The 18971-nt window shown below is 28.7% G+C and overlaps 1 protein-coding gene across 3 annotated transcripts in view; it reads left to right on the top strand.

The window, feature by feature from the left end:
* Papss (PAPS synthetase) overlaps window positions 1–18971 on the top strand; it is an 82083-nt gene that overhangs the window by 61674 nt on the left and 1438 nt on the right. For 2 of the 3 annotated variants that reach the window (XM_067053043.1, XM_067052998.1), the window contains exons 2-10: window positions 5101–5215; window positions 7104–7339; window positions 9535–9673; window positions 11596–11744; window positions 14647–14850; window positions 15045–15269; window positions 17044–17241; window positions 17825–18031; window positions 18389–18665. In XM_067053043.1, coding sequence (XP_066909144.1) covers window positions 5101–5215; window positions 7104–7339; window positions 9535–9673; window positions 11596–11744; window positions 14647–14850; window positions 15045–15269; window positions 17044–17241; window positions 17825–18031; window positions 18389–18665 — 1750 coding nt within the window. The remainder of the gene's footprint in view (window positions 1–5100; window positions 5216–7103; window positions 7340–9534; window positions 9674–11595; window positions 11745–14646; window positions 14851–15044; window positions 15270–17043; window positions 17242–17824; window positions 18032–18388; window positions 18666–18971) is intronic. The other variant, XM_014417802.2, reaches the window with a different exon arrangement.

Below are 18971 nucleotides of genomic sequence, written 5' to 3'. Positions count from 1 at the left end.
ATTATCAAATGACCATCTATTAACTAACTGCATTAATTACAATCTTACTATTAACAGTTTTAAAAACATTGATTCTTAATCAGCATAGCTTTATTTTAATTTCATAGCCTTACTGATAAGTTACAAGATATTCTGCTCATGTCTGCTCTAATATAGTCAATTAACCTAGAAAATATAAATAAATACAGGAAATCGTATTTATTATTAATTAAATCACTTCATTTTATATTTAATTACCTTTATTTGTCAACTATTTCATTTAATATTTATTCCTTTATTAGTAAATTTTGTTATACTACTATCAAAATCACATTATCTTACTTATCTCACAACAAGTTTTGGCTTATTATCATTATATTATATTCAGGCCTATTTTATTATTAAAAGTCATATTAAACTTGATCATAAACAATTAACTAAAATTCAACTATATTAATCACAAATTAGTTTTACTTAATATATCTGCATGAGTACATTATTATATTTTGGTTGTTTTTTTTCTATTAAGATAGAAACTACAGAATATTAAGATTTTCCCTGTGTTCACAATTGGACTATTGATTTGATGTTTTAATCACGCAACAAAATATGTTTCCGAAAATTTCTCAGATAGTCAATAAAAATCTGGGTTTTTTTTCTGAATGAGATTCGAAAGTTATCAATGCAGACTACTTCATCCTGGCTCCCAAGATTACTGAACGGCTGCACGATTCTAAAGAAAACCTGTATCATTATTAAAGAGTCCTTGACTATTCAGTCTGTTAACCTTAACCCAGTCACATATTTGAAATAATTAGCAACCTTCCGAGGTCAAGTTATGATCAGTTCTTTTTATTAGTCTATATGTGTTTGTTTGCTATTCTCGTTTATACAACAATTTTCGCTTATGCTTGGTCCCTGTTCTCTTTTGCGATATTGTACTCTCTTGACTTATATTTAATTAATCCATGGATTAAGTCAGGCCAATTTACGTCGTCAGTAAAGTAGAGTTTCAATTTCCAAATCGTGCAGTTTTAGCTTGTTCACTCTCGAAACATCAAGACGAACATTGTGTGAAAAAACATGGTCTCCTTTTTGATAGAATAAAACGTTTACTAAAAACATTATCATATACCCAGCTCTTCTCAATTCATTCCGCAGTGCCCGTTTCTACAGATTTTGGAAACCTAAAATAGATTAAATCACTTTCACTCCCAAAAATCAGCTTATATTATTAGAGGTGCAGACTCTGAATTTTGGAGTATGAGCTCTCTGATAGAGGATCCTGATCCAGATCTCTGATAGAGGATTTTTCGTTTGTAAGTAATCTATTCCTTGTTTAAAAAAATGTTATGTTGTTTATTCCTAACATCTATCAATTTTGTTGTATTTTTTCATTTTTTATACACCTTTAAATCCTTTGAAATAATTATAATTCTAGTACTTTTTCATTCATAATTCATAATTTCATTCATAATTCATAATTTATTTTCTATGATCGCTATATTTAATTTTTTTTTTTGTAATGAATGTGATATTTTATTTTTTTATTTTTCCTTTATCTTAAAAGCTATAAAAAATATATAATCGACCTCAAAGGTGGACGGTAATGGAGAGTTCCGATGATCAAGTGCCATCAGGGCCCTGTTCCATAATAAAGTACAAACTAATACTATTAGTCTTGTAGATTTATCTTAATTCAATTACACTGACTTGTACAAGGGTAACTTGTACTTTAGTGTTTTTTAAGTCCTGTAATATCACTAATAGTCCTCCCTATTATGATAAAAATAAGTATTAGTGTAATTATCACACTCGTTTCTACACTCGTACTATGAACTAATACTATTAGCTTTCAATATGAAACAGGGCCCTGGTGCTTAATCTAAAATAAATTGGCCCGGTTGTTTCAGGGAAATTCCGCGTAAGGCGGACAAACAGTTTTTTTTTTTAATTCAATTTTTGGATTTTACTTATATTGAAGCGTAAAATCTTAAAATTTGAGGGGATGTAAACATTCAAAATTTAAAAAAAAAATTCTTTGTCGGTTACAAATGTTCATTATTGAAAATAATGAAACAAAAAGGGTGTTTTAAAAATACTCATTTATCTTTTGTTTATTTATCCAAATTTACAACGGTATAAAAAAAAAAAAAAACACTAAGTAAATGTGATAAATGTTTCAGAACACATGATAATCTTGGGAAAGAACCACCCAATGGTGGACTTCAATCATTGCTTTAAATTCGAAGATCCCTTGGCCATCTTCGTTTCAGACGCCTCGGAGGATTATCAGGGATTGTTAAGAATAAGAGATTAAGAACTAATCGGTTTTGGTGGGTAAGGATTTTGGAATGAAAGGGGGTACATCTATTTCGGGCCAAATCTGCAACGAATGGGATGTTGAAGTCTTTGTGGATGAGTTTATTTGTGACGTAATAAGGAGCATCAATGATTTTACGGAGGATTTTGGATTGTAAGGATTACATACGGGAGGAATTTGATAGTTTAGTGGAGCCCCGAAGCTCAATTCCGTCTGTTCAAATAGGGTTGATTATCAGTGTATCAGAATTTGTGTAGTAAATGGAGTACAAGTTAAGAGCATTTGTCAAGTAGACTTTGTAGTAATCGGATTCTAGGAGCAGTTTCTTCATTTATTTTTTATCAAAAACCAGTAACTCCATCATATTATTATTATGTAATACATAAATTATATCTTAAGACTATGGATTACTACGGGAAAATGGTAAAAATAAAAAACTGTTTAGTAATTTTGGTGAGATGAGGGTATTAAAAACCAGAACTTTCATCGTTCAAGATGGAGTTCTTGTATTCTACCCTAAACAAACCATAATCCCTGTATCTCTCTCCAAAATCCTAAAATAGCTTTTATTTAGTTTATAAAAGTGAAAAAAAAAAAACATTTTCGCTCCCTATCTTCATATCACTGTTAAAATTTTATGAACTAAACCTTAAATTATACATCTTAATGCAAATTTAGTATTAATTAAGATACTAATAAAACTATTTTGTAGCTTGCTTGGGTTTTTTTTTTTTTTTCTGAAAAACCGAAACCCTCAGACCGAATGTAGTCCGGCTTTGTACCCTAGAAAAGGCGTCTTTACAGTAATATTTGGAGTCACAAAGCTGAAATCCGTAATCGACATTCCAAAAAACAACATATAGCAATTTTCAGAGCTTCTCTAAAATTTTTAGATCTCTAGATTTCTGTCAGGTGAATATCCTGACTACCCGAGAACGCCAATCCCTCAAAAAAATAATCAATATATAGCTCGTTTCCTGTTAATACCTGAATAGGAAAAAAAGTTCATCATGTTTGTATAATTATGAATTACTTTAATTCGAAGAATAATTAAAAGCGAAAGAAAAAGTAATTTTATTTGTTCTAAAACAAGAAATCTCATTCAACAAATTATACTAGTTGTTAAAGATTATGTATAATTATCTCAATCTCTCAGAAATATTTTAGAAATAAATGTCAATTGTATCGTTACAAATTCGTATTTCCTGTAACCTTGTGTTTTATTTTTTCTTAGCATTGATTTAGAGACTTAACTTTATAACGTTTAATAGCTTTATCTTTTGTATTATTTGTTTTTCATTTTTTTTGTTCCAAACCTTTAAATTAGAAAGTTGTTCTGCCCCCAATCCATCCTTGATTTTTTGATGAATTTGGATATTCCTGTTGGTAAACAATTTTTAATTCTTTTTATTTTTCTGATGACAAGGATATGTCTTTTATATTTAAATAAAAAGCCTTGATTGATAATTTATTTGTTTGTGTATATGTGTAATTGGAGAGGGGGGGGAATCTATTTAAGATTTGTAATTCAACTACTTAACTTTACATAAAATACAAATATTTTCATTTTCATTTTTTTTATATACATATTTTAAATATAAATTCATTTTAAAGTTGAGGTCGTTGGCACGGAGAATGGCATTATTTGATTTAAAATTTAAGTAATTCACTTATTATCTTCATATTTTAAAATAAAATTCACTGATCATAATTATAATTTTACTTTGAGTAAAACGGGTGGGCCGATGTACTTACTTCTTTATTTTTATTGCAAGGTTTTGGCCCCTGATGCGTGAATCAAATCAGTGAAAAACTATTTCTTATTTTTCTCTTTGCTGCAGCTCCAAAAAGGTACTAACAATTTTGAATTAACTTGATTGGTTTTGTACGTAAAGCCCTTTAACTTTTCATTTATAACATAAATCTTCCAGAAAAAAATGTTATGAAGAAATTAACATAATTTTGTTCGGTTATTAAAAGCACCCTACTTTTATCTCAAGTTTATATATTCGCTTACCTTAATACCATTATAATTTTTTCTCCTCTGTTTTCTTGCATTAATTTCCTATGCATTTCAATGCTCTCACCGTTGAACTTGTAGAGAATAAAAAATGGAAAGTGTTCTTCGAATTAATTTAGAATTAATAAAAAAAAGAAAGAAAAATGAGATGGAGAAGGATGTTGAAGTAGGCTAATATGATTCCCTAAAGCGACAAAAGTTGTGGAACTGTTCGAACCGAATGTTTTCTATTTTTTTTTTTTTTTTTGTTCGTATTATATTGATTTAATTTTAATATAATGTTTTATTTGATTACTATGTTGCTTTAACGCCGTCATCTTATTGACTATCGATTTTATTTTTGTTTGTCATTTTTTATTTAGTTAATTATCAGTTTAGTTTGTGAAATATGATTAATATCAGTTAGATATTTTTATCACATATAGCAGCTTAAATCTTTTTAAAAACTATTTGACCATATCCCACATTCGTCGAAAATGAGTTACCTCGAGAAACGTTTGATATCTCAGGAAGTATTAGGCTCACAGATGTCAACAAATACTTAAAATGAAGCTAGTTAAATGTTCCTCATAGGTATAATAGTTTCCATAATATTTGCCAAATTTAATTTACTAGGATGGTGATGTCTCGTTGTTAGAAAACAACATTTGTGTAAAAAATTGTATATTAGTTCTATTAGGCCTCCTTTTTAAGCTCGTTAAATTTATCTTTGATATGATATTTAATCATAACTCAGCCTAATCATCATAATAAATTTATTCTTATTTCCTTGTTCTAGTGTATTCAAGTTGCTACAAATGTGACGGAGCAGAAACATAAGGTCTCGAGAGACAAGAGAGGTCAAGTTCTTGGAAATGTCCGGGGTTTCAGGGGTTGCACTGTCTGGTTCACTGGTATGTATTTGCGTTTTATTTTAATGCTTTACTGTAATGAAAAAAAAAACTTAAAATCCACGAGCACTTTCTTGAAAGTGAATTAATGTAGTGTTTAGATGATAGTTAATAAAGATATTGAGCTAAATTGTTCGTTAGCGAACTACTGAATTACCTCTGCACATTAATTGCTCAAATAACTTTCAAGCTTTTATGTGATATTTCAATTGGGGAAGACAATTTTTTTTTTCCCGTGACCTCACCTCTATATTCAGCATTTTATGTACTAAAAAGATAATTTTCATAGATTATATTTAAAGTACAAATATCTCAGGCTTTTCTATCTTTTTTTTTTATTTTATCTTTATTTTTTTTTACAATAATTAGTGAAGTCAAGTCATAGTTAATTTACGGAATAAAAAATATAACAGCTATTATCGGCTGTTTGTTGTTTATTTTATCGTATTAAAATACTTTAAAATAAACAGTAATTAGAACAGCTCCTAGTTAATTGTCATAAATTATATATTACTCAACGTGCAAAAACGAATTTATTGATCAAAATATTCAACCCTACTTCAACTTCAAATTAACAATGTAGGCCAGGCCAGCCAAGCGTGTTAAGTTGATTCTTTAACATTATTGAGGCAGAAGTTATACTGGTTTGAATCTGGCCTTAGTGGGCTTTCTTTTTATTTTTGGTGGTTGAACCACATTATCACACCTTTTTTTTTTTACAATAAATGTTAAGTAAAGACAAATAAAAATAAATATGAAGTATGTTCTGAATAAATAAAGACCAACTTTTATTTTGACTTTTTTTTTTAATTTATTTAATTACTCTCAATTACCAATATATGAATTTGTATTTTTTAGACTGTGTCTAAAAATTTCTCCTGTCAATAAATGGTATAAACCCTTTGGTTTATTGTCATTAACTCAAAAATATGATTTGCTTATTGGATATATCATGGTGGATTCATATAATGGACTATTGATCGATATTAAAATTCATTGAGTAAAACAAATTGGTTAAAAATTATACTTTTTATCTAAAAAACTTCAAGATCTTCCACTTAAGTATCAATAACTTGTACAATCACCCTTGTGGGTTATTTTCAAAATGGAATCTAATTAAATTTAACTAAATTTTTTTATACATGTTTGTAATCATGAAATGAATATTTAACAAATTAAGAGACAAAGTTTTACTTTTTGGGGGAAATGATTAATGTTTGAAGATATGGTAGAACAGAACTCATTTTGGTTCCAAAGTCATGAAATTATTCTATCAGGCCTTTAATCCTGGAAATATTTAGTTACAACTGAGAAAATGTTGCAGAATTTGCTTTGTATATGAAATAACATTCTAGTTTCTACAAAATTAAATTTTATCTGGTAAAACTATTTTTCTTTTATTAATTGCAGGAAGAAATGAAAATTTGGCTTCCATAACCCAGACGAAAATTCGTGTTGACTGGAGTAATTTATTAAAAATAAGAAAAAAAATTTATTTTCTAGGAGCAAATATTGCATATAATGCAATATTAATTTTAGTTGGATTATATCTTAAGTCTAAAATAAATATAATTATTTATTAATAAAAAATGATTTAGGTTTTGGCTGAGGAAGTAGTAGGGTTTATTTTTACGTATTTATTAGAAATTTTATTTATATTAGAATTCAATAATTCGTTTTTTAAATAGCTAAGGTCCCATACAATAACCATAATTAATTAAGCTCTCAAAAATGTTATAAAATCTGAATAAAAAAATAACAAAAACTTTTGCTAAGGTATGCTCTAAAGTTCTAGCTGCTGTAAGACATTATAAATCTTTGTATATTATCTTCCTCTTTTTGTACTTTTTCAATTTTAATTTATTTATAACTTCTATTTCTAACATTTCAGGGCTGTCTGGTGCTGGTAAAACATCAATTTCATTCCATCTGGAAGCTTACCTGGTTTCAAAGGGTATTCCTGCCTACGGTTTGGATGGAGATAACATTAGAACAGGACTCAACAAAAACCTTGGTTTTAGCCCCGAAGATAGAGAGGAAAATATTCGCAGGGTCGCTGAGGTGGCCAGACTCTTTGCTGATAGCGGAGTCGTAGCATTATGCAGTTTTGTATCTCCTTTTTCTCAGGTATTCTGTTATGCGTTATTTAGAATATTTCAATTTTCATTCTAGTTGATTTTCCTTCAAGATTCAATTTTATTGCTAGATAGATTATTTTCCTAAAGTAGCAATTTGATCATACTGTGTAGTTATTGATTTTTTTTATAACTGATTCTCAGAATTATACCCTTTTTTTTCAAATGAGATGCCTGAATCACTCATCGGAGATCCTTGGCATGAAAATCCTTAGTATGAAAAGATTGACAAAATCTACTTGCTGATCAGATCAGTGTTCATGATATTAAATGTTAAGTAGGTCTTCCTGAAGGATAAAATACACTGCCCAAACCTTTTCTGCATTTATTTGACGAGGGGTGACCCAGAATACAGGGTTGGGACTAGCTAATCAGTATATTGTTTGTTTTGCAATAGTAAAAGTCATTTTTAAATAATCCCAAAATTTTATATTATTTTCTTATACTTGTTTCAGTGATTTTTATTCAATGTACATGATTGATGATGGAAACAGGTGTTTTCATGTTAAGAAAGAGTTAAAAAAATAAATAGATATCCCTGTTAAAAAAATTGTTAAATATCAGGATGAAGTATCTAATCAGTAAACATAGGATTTTTATATGATAAAAATGTAAATATATCTATGTATATATATTTATATATACACATAATAAATTATAAATGTTAGACAAGGAAATAGAATTATTCAAATATGTTTACCTGCAATATTATCGAACATAAACCATATAAAACATCTAATAAGAATAGTAGAAACTGCTCTACTGAATAATTTCCATCATTTGGCTTATCATATTCTTGCCACAAGCCTTCAGTTGTTAAAGATATCTCGACACTACACAATTTCATTAACTTATCTAAAAGATGAAACATATTCAATTTTAAATATAAGAAGATTGTCAGGGTTGCGGTCAAAAAATGGAACAAATAGTTTACAACTATTTTAATTCCTGCAAAGTAGGGCGAAACATCGTACATTAATATAGTTATTAACTATTTGTTCCATTTTTTGACCGCAACCCTAACCATCTTATATTTAAATTTTTACGGTCAACTATATATACATATATATTCAATTTCAATTTAAAAAATAAGATAAATAATGTTTATAGTCTATGAAATTATAGAAAAAAGTAAAAATGAATAAAAACACTAAATATATAAATATAGTTACTTATCTGCACATGAATGTCTACACAGAACAAATCATTTGTAATCAATAAGACACCTACAAAAAAAAAAAAAAGTAAACTAATTAATTTTTAAACATATTCAGGCAATAATTACTTTTTATGGATGAAAAATATTTATATAATTAATTAATTTTATCATATATGAACTGTTGAGCAAAAGCGGTGTAATTCATCCTGTTCTCACAATTTTTCTTCATTTTAAAAATATAATGGATTAATTACTGAGTGGATTAATTTTAAATATAAATATGACTGCATTTTAAATATATATTGACTGCATCAACACAAGAAGGGTCAGGTGCTCATTACTATGTAAGGAGGAACAGTTTCTTCTACAACGGTTTTGCATGGGGGTAGTTTATTCAACATTGCTCTTTGGGTATGTTGCAACAGAGACTTTCGCATAATTATGTTCAAATGTCGGTTTTTAATTAATTTGCAAGACTTTAGAATGAGTTGCACCAATTCAAAATTTTCAGTTTCACTAAATTTTTGTTTTCTTAAAGTTTCTGGATTTACTAGTATCAATAAAATATGTGAGCTTTTCAGTTTTTAAAATTTCTTTCTGTCAAAAAAAAAAAGCCAACCCACTATTAGTAAAAACATTTTGAACCCAATTTTAAGATTTGATGTTGATAATTAGTTTCCACATTTCTTTACAAATATGGAAAATAATCCTATCCTCCTATTGTTGTTTAATACTATAATTTATATGATATTTTAAAAATGCCATAATTTGATCTATAGTTCACTATTTAAGAATATTTCATAAAACTGGCAATTCACTATTAATGGGAAATTAAAAGTCCTGCATTATTTCCCAGGTAACTATTATAAATCTAACATAGTTTTAAGTTTATATGTTTTTTTTTTTTATTTACCTTTCCTTTTGGGTACGTATTAAGAATTTTAGTAAAATATAATTTATATCCTAAAGCTATGACATTAAATATCCTTTAGTGAACAGTAGAAGTAATGTACATCAAATTATTTCAGGACAGAGATTTGGCAAGGAAAATCCACAAGGATAATGATTTGCCTTTTTTTGAAGTTTTTATAGACACTCCAATAAATGTTTGTGAGCAGAGGGATGTTAAAGGCCTGTATAAAAAAGCAAGGCAAGGAGTGATAAAAGGTGAGAATCATGCAGTATTATTATTATAATATATAGTTATATGTAAAATTGTAGTCAATTATCAATTATTTCAAAAATATTTTATTTATAAAATAACAAATTCACTGCTTTTAGTTAATCAATTCAGTTTTAGAAACGTTTCCACAGAAACTAGTACCAATGAATGTTTAACATTGGTACACTGCATGTCACCTGTGAAACCAATGTGGAAATTATTTTAAATAATTTATTACTAGAGAAATAAGGCTTTTTTACTTCTTGTTGTTAAATAATCAGGAAGTTAGTTCAAAAGAAAATTCTATAGATGAAAGAAGATTCTATAGAAAAAAAAAGATGAAAAATAAGTTCAATCTCCCAACTGTTTCATCCACACAGAGAATGTATACCTGTACCTTCTAGTGAATCAGCAATCTAACTGTTGAAGTTTAAATTTTCACTCCAACATAAAAATAAATTAAAATTACATGAAAGTGCACACAACTTAAATCTGAAATAGAACTAAAGTTTTTCAACAGTTCAGGAAAATATATCAATTAATGAAAAAATTTACTGCTGATATGTGTAAAGGACAAGTTTCTTCCAATTGTGGGAAAAAATGTCTTCTTGTTAAAGGAGTGAGAAAAAAAAATCTCAGAGAGTAATTTTCCAGTTTTAAATATAGTTAAAAACATTAACTTAGGTAGTAGGATAGTCCTCTTAGAAATATTGGCAGCGAATGTTTTGAAAGAAATTTTTATCTTTTAAAAACAATTTTGATCTCTTTTCTCTCAACTTTATTTCTTTTTAACATCCGACGTTTCGACCTCTCAGGTCATTCTCAAGGATTCCTTATTCTGTCTTCATTCCTTTTTTTTCCTTTAAATTTCATTATTGCCGGCTAATTGCCTTTGTCAATTTCTTCTATTAAAACTATTATCCTAAATTTAAAACTTTCATTAACTACTTTTTTGTTCATTAACAAGCCCCAATTGAAACACAGAAACCTACCTTCAACAGGTTAGCTAGCCTGTTGAAGGTAGGTTTCTGTGTTTCAATTGGGGCTTGTTAATGAACAAAAAAGTAGTTAATGAAAGTTTTAAATTTAGGATAATAGTTTTAATAGAAGAAATTGACAAAGGCAATTAGCCGGCAATAATGAAATTTAAAGGAAAAAAAAGGAATGAAGACAGAATAAGGAATCCTTGAGAATGACCTGAGAGGTCGAAACGTCGTATGTTAAAAAGAAATAAAGTTGAGAGAAAAGAGATCAAAATTGTTTTTAAAAGAAACTAAACCACTCTCAAACAACTATATTAACAGAAATTTTTATCTTATACTCTTAAACAGGGACGTGACGGCCGGGCGGGTTGGGGTTTAGGTCCCAGAATACTCGCTGCGGAACATTGTGGGTTCGATTCCCTCCTGGTGCAGTTAATATTTATTTTCAGCAGTCCCGAAAAAAGAATCATGACACTTGCCGGACTTGTTCCCCCACCACATGCCAATTCCAATATACCCTTAAACAATGAAAAAAAAATATATATATATATTGAATATTTATATGTAACAATGAATATTGTTACATATAAATATTCAATATATATATATATTGAATATTTATATGTAACAATGAATATTGTTGGAAAAAAAATTTTGTTTTAATAAGAAACTTATCGAACTAAATCATTGCCAACACTAAGTAAAAAATATATTAATAAATTTATAATAGAACAACAATTTGAGAAAAATAATTATGAGATTTAAAGTAAAGTTAAGATGTTTCCACTCTGTTTTTTCTTTCTAATTATTCAATTTCTTATATACCATTTTTTAAAAATTACTTAAACCCAACCATTGAAGTTTACCTTCAAAACTTTGTTTAGTGAAATATTTTTAAGATATATTATTTTTTCTTATTAAAACAAAACAATTTTTTCTTGTAGGTTTTACCGGAGTTGATCAACCATATGAAAAGCCAGATCATCCAGACTTAGTGGTTAAAACAGTAGAGTTGACTGTTGAAGAAAGCTGCATGCAAGTTATGGAGCTGCTTCAGCAACATGTAAACTTAATACCTTCTCGATTCTACTATGTAATAAGTTTTAATCTTTTAATGCAAACGTGCCATGTGGTGCTGTTCGTCTCTTTTGCACTGAAGCACTTGTCCTTGTATTTTTAATTTAGTTGTGTATATTCAGCACCAAAATAATGTGAAATTCTGTTCAAAAAAAAAACTCCAACATTTTGAAGAATACTGAGATGATGCGGTAACATTCTGTATGAGACTCTTAGTTGATGATAATTTTTCATTTAAAGTGAAAATTCAATTTTTACTTTATTAATTATTAGTTAAGAAACTGTATCCATTCTTTAGAAGTTATTGCCTTTTTTTTCCTCTAATTACTCCTGAATGATGCATTTTTAGGAACAGATTACTTATTTATTAATTAGAGCACATAAAATTCTGTGTCAAACGAGCACCATATATTAGAAATTACTGAAGTTGTTAGAAACTTTTCATATTCAGAAAACAACTATATTGCCATTTTTTTTAAATCATAACATCTTTAAGTGCAAAAAGCTTCGATGTTTAGGTAATTAACGAAGAAATTGAAAACAATAAAAATACAAGGTTAACTGAATTAGTGACATTTGGAAGTAGAATGTGACTATGACAATTGTTCTGATTAAAGATCCTTTTCATCCAGAAGGCCTTGTAACTCCCCAATTATCTGCTTATGCTTTCTGAGGGGGAGTTCCCCTCAACATTTTCATACTTTTTTCTTTTACTCACTACTAAACAGTTTATTTCTTACAAAATATTACTACTTTGTAGAATTAAAGTATGTATAATTCTGCATGAAATGAGCATTGTATATTAGAAATTACTCTAGTTGTTGGGAAGGTATATGACTTCAAATAATAACCATTTTCTATAGAAATCGTCTTTTGGATTTTTAGCATTATATTTGCAATATAAAATATATTATATGGAACAAATGATATATGTAGACATAATAATGCTCCTAATTGTGATGAATTTTGGTTTATCACTATCTATAGAAGTCGGGGAGGATGAAAACATTAATTGCCATCTGTTTGATTAAATAAGAAATTCTAGTTTCAAAAGCATTTTCAGAAGAAATTTTGGCCAAGTGAAGTTCTACAGATAGAAAAGAGCAATCTGAGGCTCCACAAGCATAGTGAAGTTGCACACAGAATTGGTTTCAGATCATTTTAGGATTTCAATATTGATCCACCTTATGTATCCAACTTCTAACATTCCTCATTTGAAACAGAATTTTATGTACTTTAATTTTTAAATGAGTAACCTTTTCCTATAAATGCATCATATAGGAGTAATTAGTGAAATTCTGAAAAAAGTAAACAATTTCGAGGATTTTTGACCCCTCACCTCATAAAGCACAAGCACAAAATTGCTGCAATATCTAATAAACTCTTTTTACATGCAAATGGAGAGAATGAAACCATTTCTGGTTTTCTGACATATAATTAGCCTACAAACCCTATGTCACCTGGCCTTTATGTCTACATGCTGGAGAGTTCCATCTTTATTTTTCTTCTCAAAACTGCTTAGAATGAATGTTTGGATTCTACTTTTGCCACTTCTAATTGAAGTCTGAAGGTACTCCTGATTTTATCATGGGATTGGGATTATCTCTGGGTTACCCTCCACCTTCAACAATGGATTTCATGAGAACACAGTCACACTCCTCCGAGGTGTGACTATTTGTGAATTTATTACAATTTGGTATCATTAATACAACTACTGGAAAATTATTTTATCTTTGCTGGTCTTTTTCATTTTAAAAGTGGTATGAAATGATAAAGTTGAAATACAGCTGTAAACAAGGGTGTTTTTTTATTGTAACCCAATGCCTTTTTCTTTTCAAGTAACTTTATGTTATCTTAAAATCAAGGTTTTTATCTCTGACTATAACTCTTAGGATTGCAAGATTCCAAAATGAACCCTTATCTCTTTTAAATACCAGTAGATAATTAATCATTTAATGTTTTTATAATTCAGGCATCATAGAGACAGCGAAATTAGTTTTCACTACCATTAATTAATTTATACTATTACTTGAAACTTGAAAAAGTGTAGTAATTTATTATTATAAAATAATACTTATTGATGAAATATTTTTTTAGTTTCATCACTCAAGTATGACATTAAATATAGTAATGTTCCTGATTGATGTAATGTGATAGAGAAAAAAATGTATGTTATATTGGGGAAATTGATAATAATTTTTCCTATTACTGTTCTCATATTTTTCATCAAAAAGAAATTTCTAAAATCATAATTTAAATAAATGAGATCGTGTACAATGCTATTATTGTAGTATGTCATTTATGGGAAATTAATAATTTTCCTAAGAACAAAAAAACAAGATAACAATCAATGAATAAAGAATAGATAGAATGATTAGAAAATAACTAACAAAGGGATAAATAAATAGTGTTAACAGACATGAATAGTTCAAGTGATATAAGAAGGTAAAGGCTGTATGAAAAGAGTAATATTAAAATTAAGTAAGAACAATTAATAAAATAAACATGAAAATCTAGTAATTAAAATAAAGTTCATGGAAAATAGTTATTAATCCAAAAATTGATTGACCCTTTTCCTTAACCACTATCTGTTTAATCAGCAATCTGGTTGAACATCAGATTCTGAGGTTACCCTGTAAGAACAAATAAACATAAATAAAGAAAAATGAAAATGAATAATATATAAAATGTGATCCTTAAAGAAGAACCGCCAAACACTTATTCCAAAATGAGATCTATTTTCTCCAAATTTTAACCAACTACTTGTATAAATAAGCAGAACTTCAAACTAGAAAACCCAAACTAATTCACACTTATGGCTCCTATATATGCCAACTTATTACATGGTAGCTACTGATTCAGTGGACATCATCTTTTTTTTTTTTTATAATTTGTTTTATCCTTTGCTTATATTTCAGGGCATCATTCCATCAAACCTGGAGAATAATACCAGAGTTAAGGAGCTGTATGTGGATGACAATAGGCTAGAAAAAGCTGTAAAGGAAGCAAGCGGTCTCCAACAGTTGCCTATAAATGAGGTGGATCTCCAATGGGTGCAGATTTTGGCTGAAGGATGGGCCTCTCCTTTGGAGGGCTTTATGAATGAGGATCAGTTCTTGCAGGTTTGTTAACATTTTTTAACAGAATGTTTATACTTGTGGTTTTACTTTATGCATGAATCCATAGTCATGGCTAAAAAAAATACATTTCTTAATTTTTTGATAAAAATATATAAAAAAGTTCAATTTATTATCCTTCCTTTGTTTCTACTTATTACAGCTAAATATAGTTCTGATTATTGTTATAAATATTGTAGGTAATTCACTTTAATTGCTTGGAAGGAATGAATCAGTCTATTCCTATAGTTTTACCAGTTGCTAGCTCAGATAAGGCTAGGCTAGAAAACTGCACAGCATTCACTCTAAGTTATAATGGGCGCCCAGTTGCAATTTTGAGGAAGCCTCAGTTCTATCCTCATAAGAAAGAAGAGAGAGTTTGCAGGCAGTTTGGAACATCCAACCGTGGTCATCCATACATAAAGGTCAGATATTATTTTTGAATTATAAAATAGATTTCTTTTTATCTTATTTTCTATTGTACATCATGCAGAAAATTATTATTTCAACAACTAATATTAGTAGAGGAAGTATGGTAATCAGTCAAAAATAATTTGTGCTAAATTTCATTTTATTTACTAGTTTTTGGGTCCTCAATTATCTTGTATTTACATGTGGTCTTATCCACATTGAAATAGTTTGACAGAGTTCAAATACCAAATTTTCAAAATAGCTTCTTCTAAAGTACCTTTAAATTAATTAAATATTTCATATCCTTATTGCTTGTGGAAAATGGATAAAAATAAATTATAAAACATTTTGATATTTCACATAAGGAGATAAGAGGAAAATCTTTTTTCTAGGTTGAAAATGCATTTCCAGAAATAAGGGTAGTACTATAGACTTATAAATTTCTTAGAAGGTAATGGAGAATAATGAAAAACATATAAATAAAAGGTCTGTTCTAAATTCTAAGGGTCTTCACTCTGTAGGGTGCCGTGTAAACTGAACTATTGAATTTGATAAAATTTTGTCAATCAGATTTAATAAAACAGAAATGTTAGAACCATATAGGTGAATCAAATATATGAGAAAACAATACTAAATGAACCTCCTAGCAACACTTTATTTTCTGGGAAAACCAATGTTTCAAGAGTCCTTAATTATTAATAATTAAATTAATCATTTATATTATTTACCCTAACATTTATGTAAATAGCTTTTTCTTCCATTGGTATTTTTACCATTCATATAATCAATAAATTAATTCATCATAACTTTATATTTGAATAATAAACAGGTATTTATGTTATTGAATGGATTTTTCCACACAGAATACAGTATATTTTGAACATTTTACTTTTTTAATTACTATAATAAATTCTACAAATTTCTTTAAAGCAAAGAGTTCATTATTTTAATGCTGATTTTTACCGTATTGATAACTTTATAAATGTATTCATATTACACTGATTGTTGCTTATTTACTGACAAGGGGAGGTCATGCACTTACGATCACTGATTTCAATGAAACTTTTTTATTTATAATAGGTCAAAAAATATTAAACAAGTGTCCCAGGGTTCTTACCGATGTGTCCTAGGAACCGAAAAAACAAATATTTTATACTATCCTATTCCACCTTTGCTCTGCATGTATTCAATGGTTATTTTAGACCAATTGATTTGTTTGTTTTTTTCATTAAAAATTAGAACAAAACATAACATTTGTCACTACTTGTAAGTTTTGTGTAGTTTGGTGGAGTCCTATTGAAATAATTAAATTGTTTTGATTATTTATAAAAAATTTAGGAATTCCTGTAAAGAAAAAATTTTGTTTTTGATTACTGTAAAAGCTTGTATTTAACAGTGTTTTGCAGTGCAAGAAATGAACATCAATTTCATTTATCTATAAAAAAAATATAATAATACAAAAAAATCTAATATTATTACATTTTTTTTTCTCAGCTCCTAGGGCCCATTAGCAATAACCTTCAGACATGTGTCTAATATTTTTTACCTAGTATCACCAAAAAAAGTTTCATTCGAATTAGTGATTCCACGTACATAGCCACTTCTTGTGTATAGTTAAATATGGCTTGCCATGTTTATGGGTGTCATTGCAATTTTATGAATTTGAGCAACATCAATTAGTTAATAAAGTGTTCATCTCCCTCTCTCTAATTTTTAATAAGTTCTCTCTAATGCAAGGAGAATAATTATTTATGACTATTTGTTTAATAATTGTGCAAATTATTCCAGATGATTTATGAAAGTGGAGAATTTCTGGTTGGAGGAAGTTTAGAAGTGCTGGGCCGTATTAAATGGAACGATGGTTTGGATAGGTTTAGGCTGACACCAAATGAACTCCGACAAAAATTCAAAGAATTGGGTGCTGATGCAATTTTCGCTTTCCAGTTGCGAAACCCTATCCACAATGGGCATGCACTTCTAATGCAGGTATATAGTTGTTAAATTTTTATCATTATTATTCAGAAATAACATTAATATTTTGTTTTATTTAGCAAAGTGATAAATAAACTATCTAAATCTGAAATGTTCTTGTAAATCACTATCATATAATTTACTTGTTTTATTAAATGGTGAGTCCATTACTTTTCTTCCTTATTCACAATCAGCAGGAGCCACACTTCTGTATACAACAGTTTAAATTAACTTTGGCATCACATATTTATCATTACTTTTGGGTCCTACAACACTAAAGTTTAAGTAACACAAAAGCTTTTTATGGTTATCTCCTTAAATTTTAGCTTCTTATTCTCCTAATTTAACATCATTGAAAATGTATGATTTTTTCAACTTTTATCATCCAGTATGAAATTGAATGATGTTTGTCAGTTATTTGTTGTTTAAAGACTTTCAAAATTCAGAAACAGAAAATCTATTTGATAAAAAGGAACAAGTTTAAAACAGTATCAGGATAAATTATTACAATAACAATATAGGTTTGAATTATTAATACATTTTCATTTATGTTATTTCTTAATTATTAACAGTTTAATCAATTGTAATATGTTGCTAGGACACCCGTAAAAAGTTGATTGAAAGAGGCTACAAAAAGCCAGTACTTCTCCTTCATCCTCTAGGAGGTTGGACAAAAGAGGATGATGTTCCCCTTCCAGTCAGGATGGCACAGCATGAGGCAGTCCTTGCCGAGGGAGTACTTGATCCACAATCTACTGTTCTTGCTATCTTTCCCTCACCTATGATGTATGCAGGTCCTACAGAGGTACGAACATATCTTGAATGGTTTCGGCATAATTTGACGCACTAAACATAACACCCTCCTTTCCAAAAAAATTTCCCTTTATCCAACAGTACTTTGTGTTGGTTTAAAGCCTTCCTTTCGAATTGGTGTTAGTATATAGTTTATCCAGCACAATCTCTATCCAAAACACTATCTCTTTCCTGTAATGTACATCAGGTTTCATCCCTCTCTCTTTATTTAGTATTTATATTAATAACCTTCGCCTTCACATCTACCACTCCCAGTACCATATCTTTGCAGACAATCTCCAAATAATAATTATATATATATATATATATAATTATCTAAAACTGATTATTATTACTTATGAATTTAAAGGTCCAGTGGCATGCTCGGGCAAGGATGATGGCCGGGGCTCAGTTTTATATTGTAGGTCGAGATCCAGCAGGATTACCTAATCCTGATCCTTCAGTTGGTGGTGACCTTTACGATCCAACTCATGGTGGAAGAGTTCTTTCTATGGCTCCAGGACTTGATCAGCTCGAGATAATTCCTTTCCGTGTTGCTGCTTTTGATCAATCTAATTCGAAAATGGACTTCTTTGACCCAAGCAGGAAAGAAGATTTTCTGTTCATTTCTGGGACCAAGATGAGGCGTAAGTAATTACTCTTATATAATAAGTGTAGATGATTTATTGTTTTGTTTTTTCTAGTGTAGTACACAGCAAAGGAGCATGTATTGGTAATTATACATATTCCATAGAGTTCATATATATCTATTATTTGCAAAGATATCATATTTAAATTGTTTCCAGTAACACCTATATTTATATCTTATAACAGCTACTTTGAATCCATTAATAAAAAATATGCTCATTAATAACTATTTTTAGTTGTGAAAATTATTTTTTAGCTTAAAAATTAATTTAATTTCTATTTTTAAAAATAATATTAAATTAATA

Source organism: Halyomorpha halys, unplaced genomic scaffold, assembly GCF_000696795.3.
Source record: "Halyomorpha halys isolate HHAL.00 unplaced genomic scaffold, Hhal_1.1 Scaffold169.1, whole genome shotgun sequence".
NCBI classification, from domain to species: Eukaryota; Metazoa; Arthropoda; class Insecta; order Hemiptera; family Pentatomidae; genus Halyomorpha; species Halyomorpha halys.
Note: the sequence above shows the minus strand (reverse complement) of the source record. Positions and strands in the feature narration are given on the sequence as shown.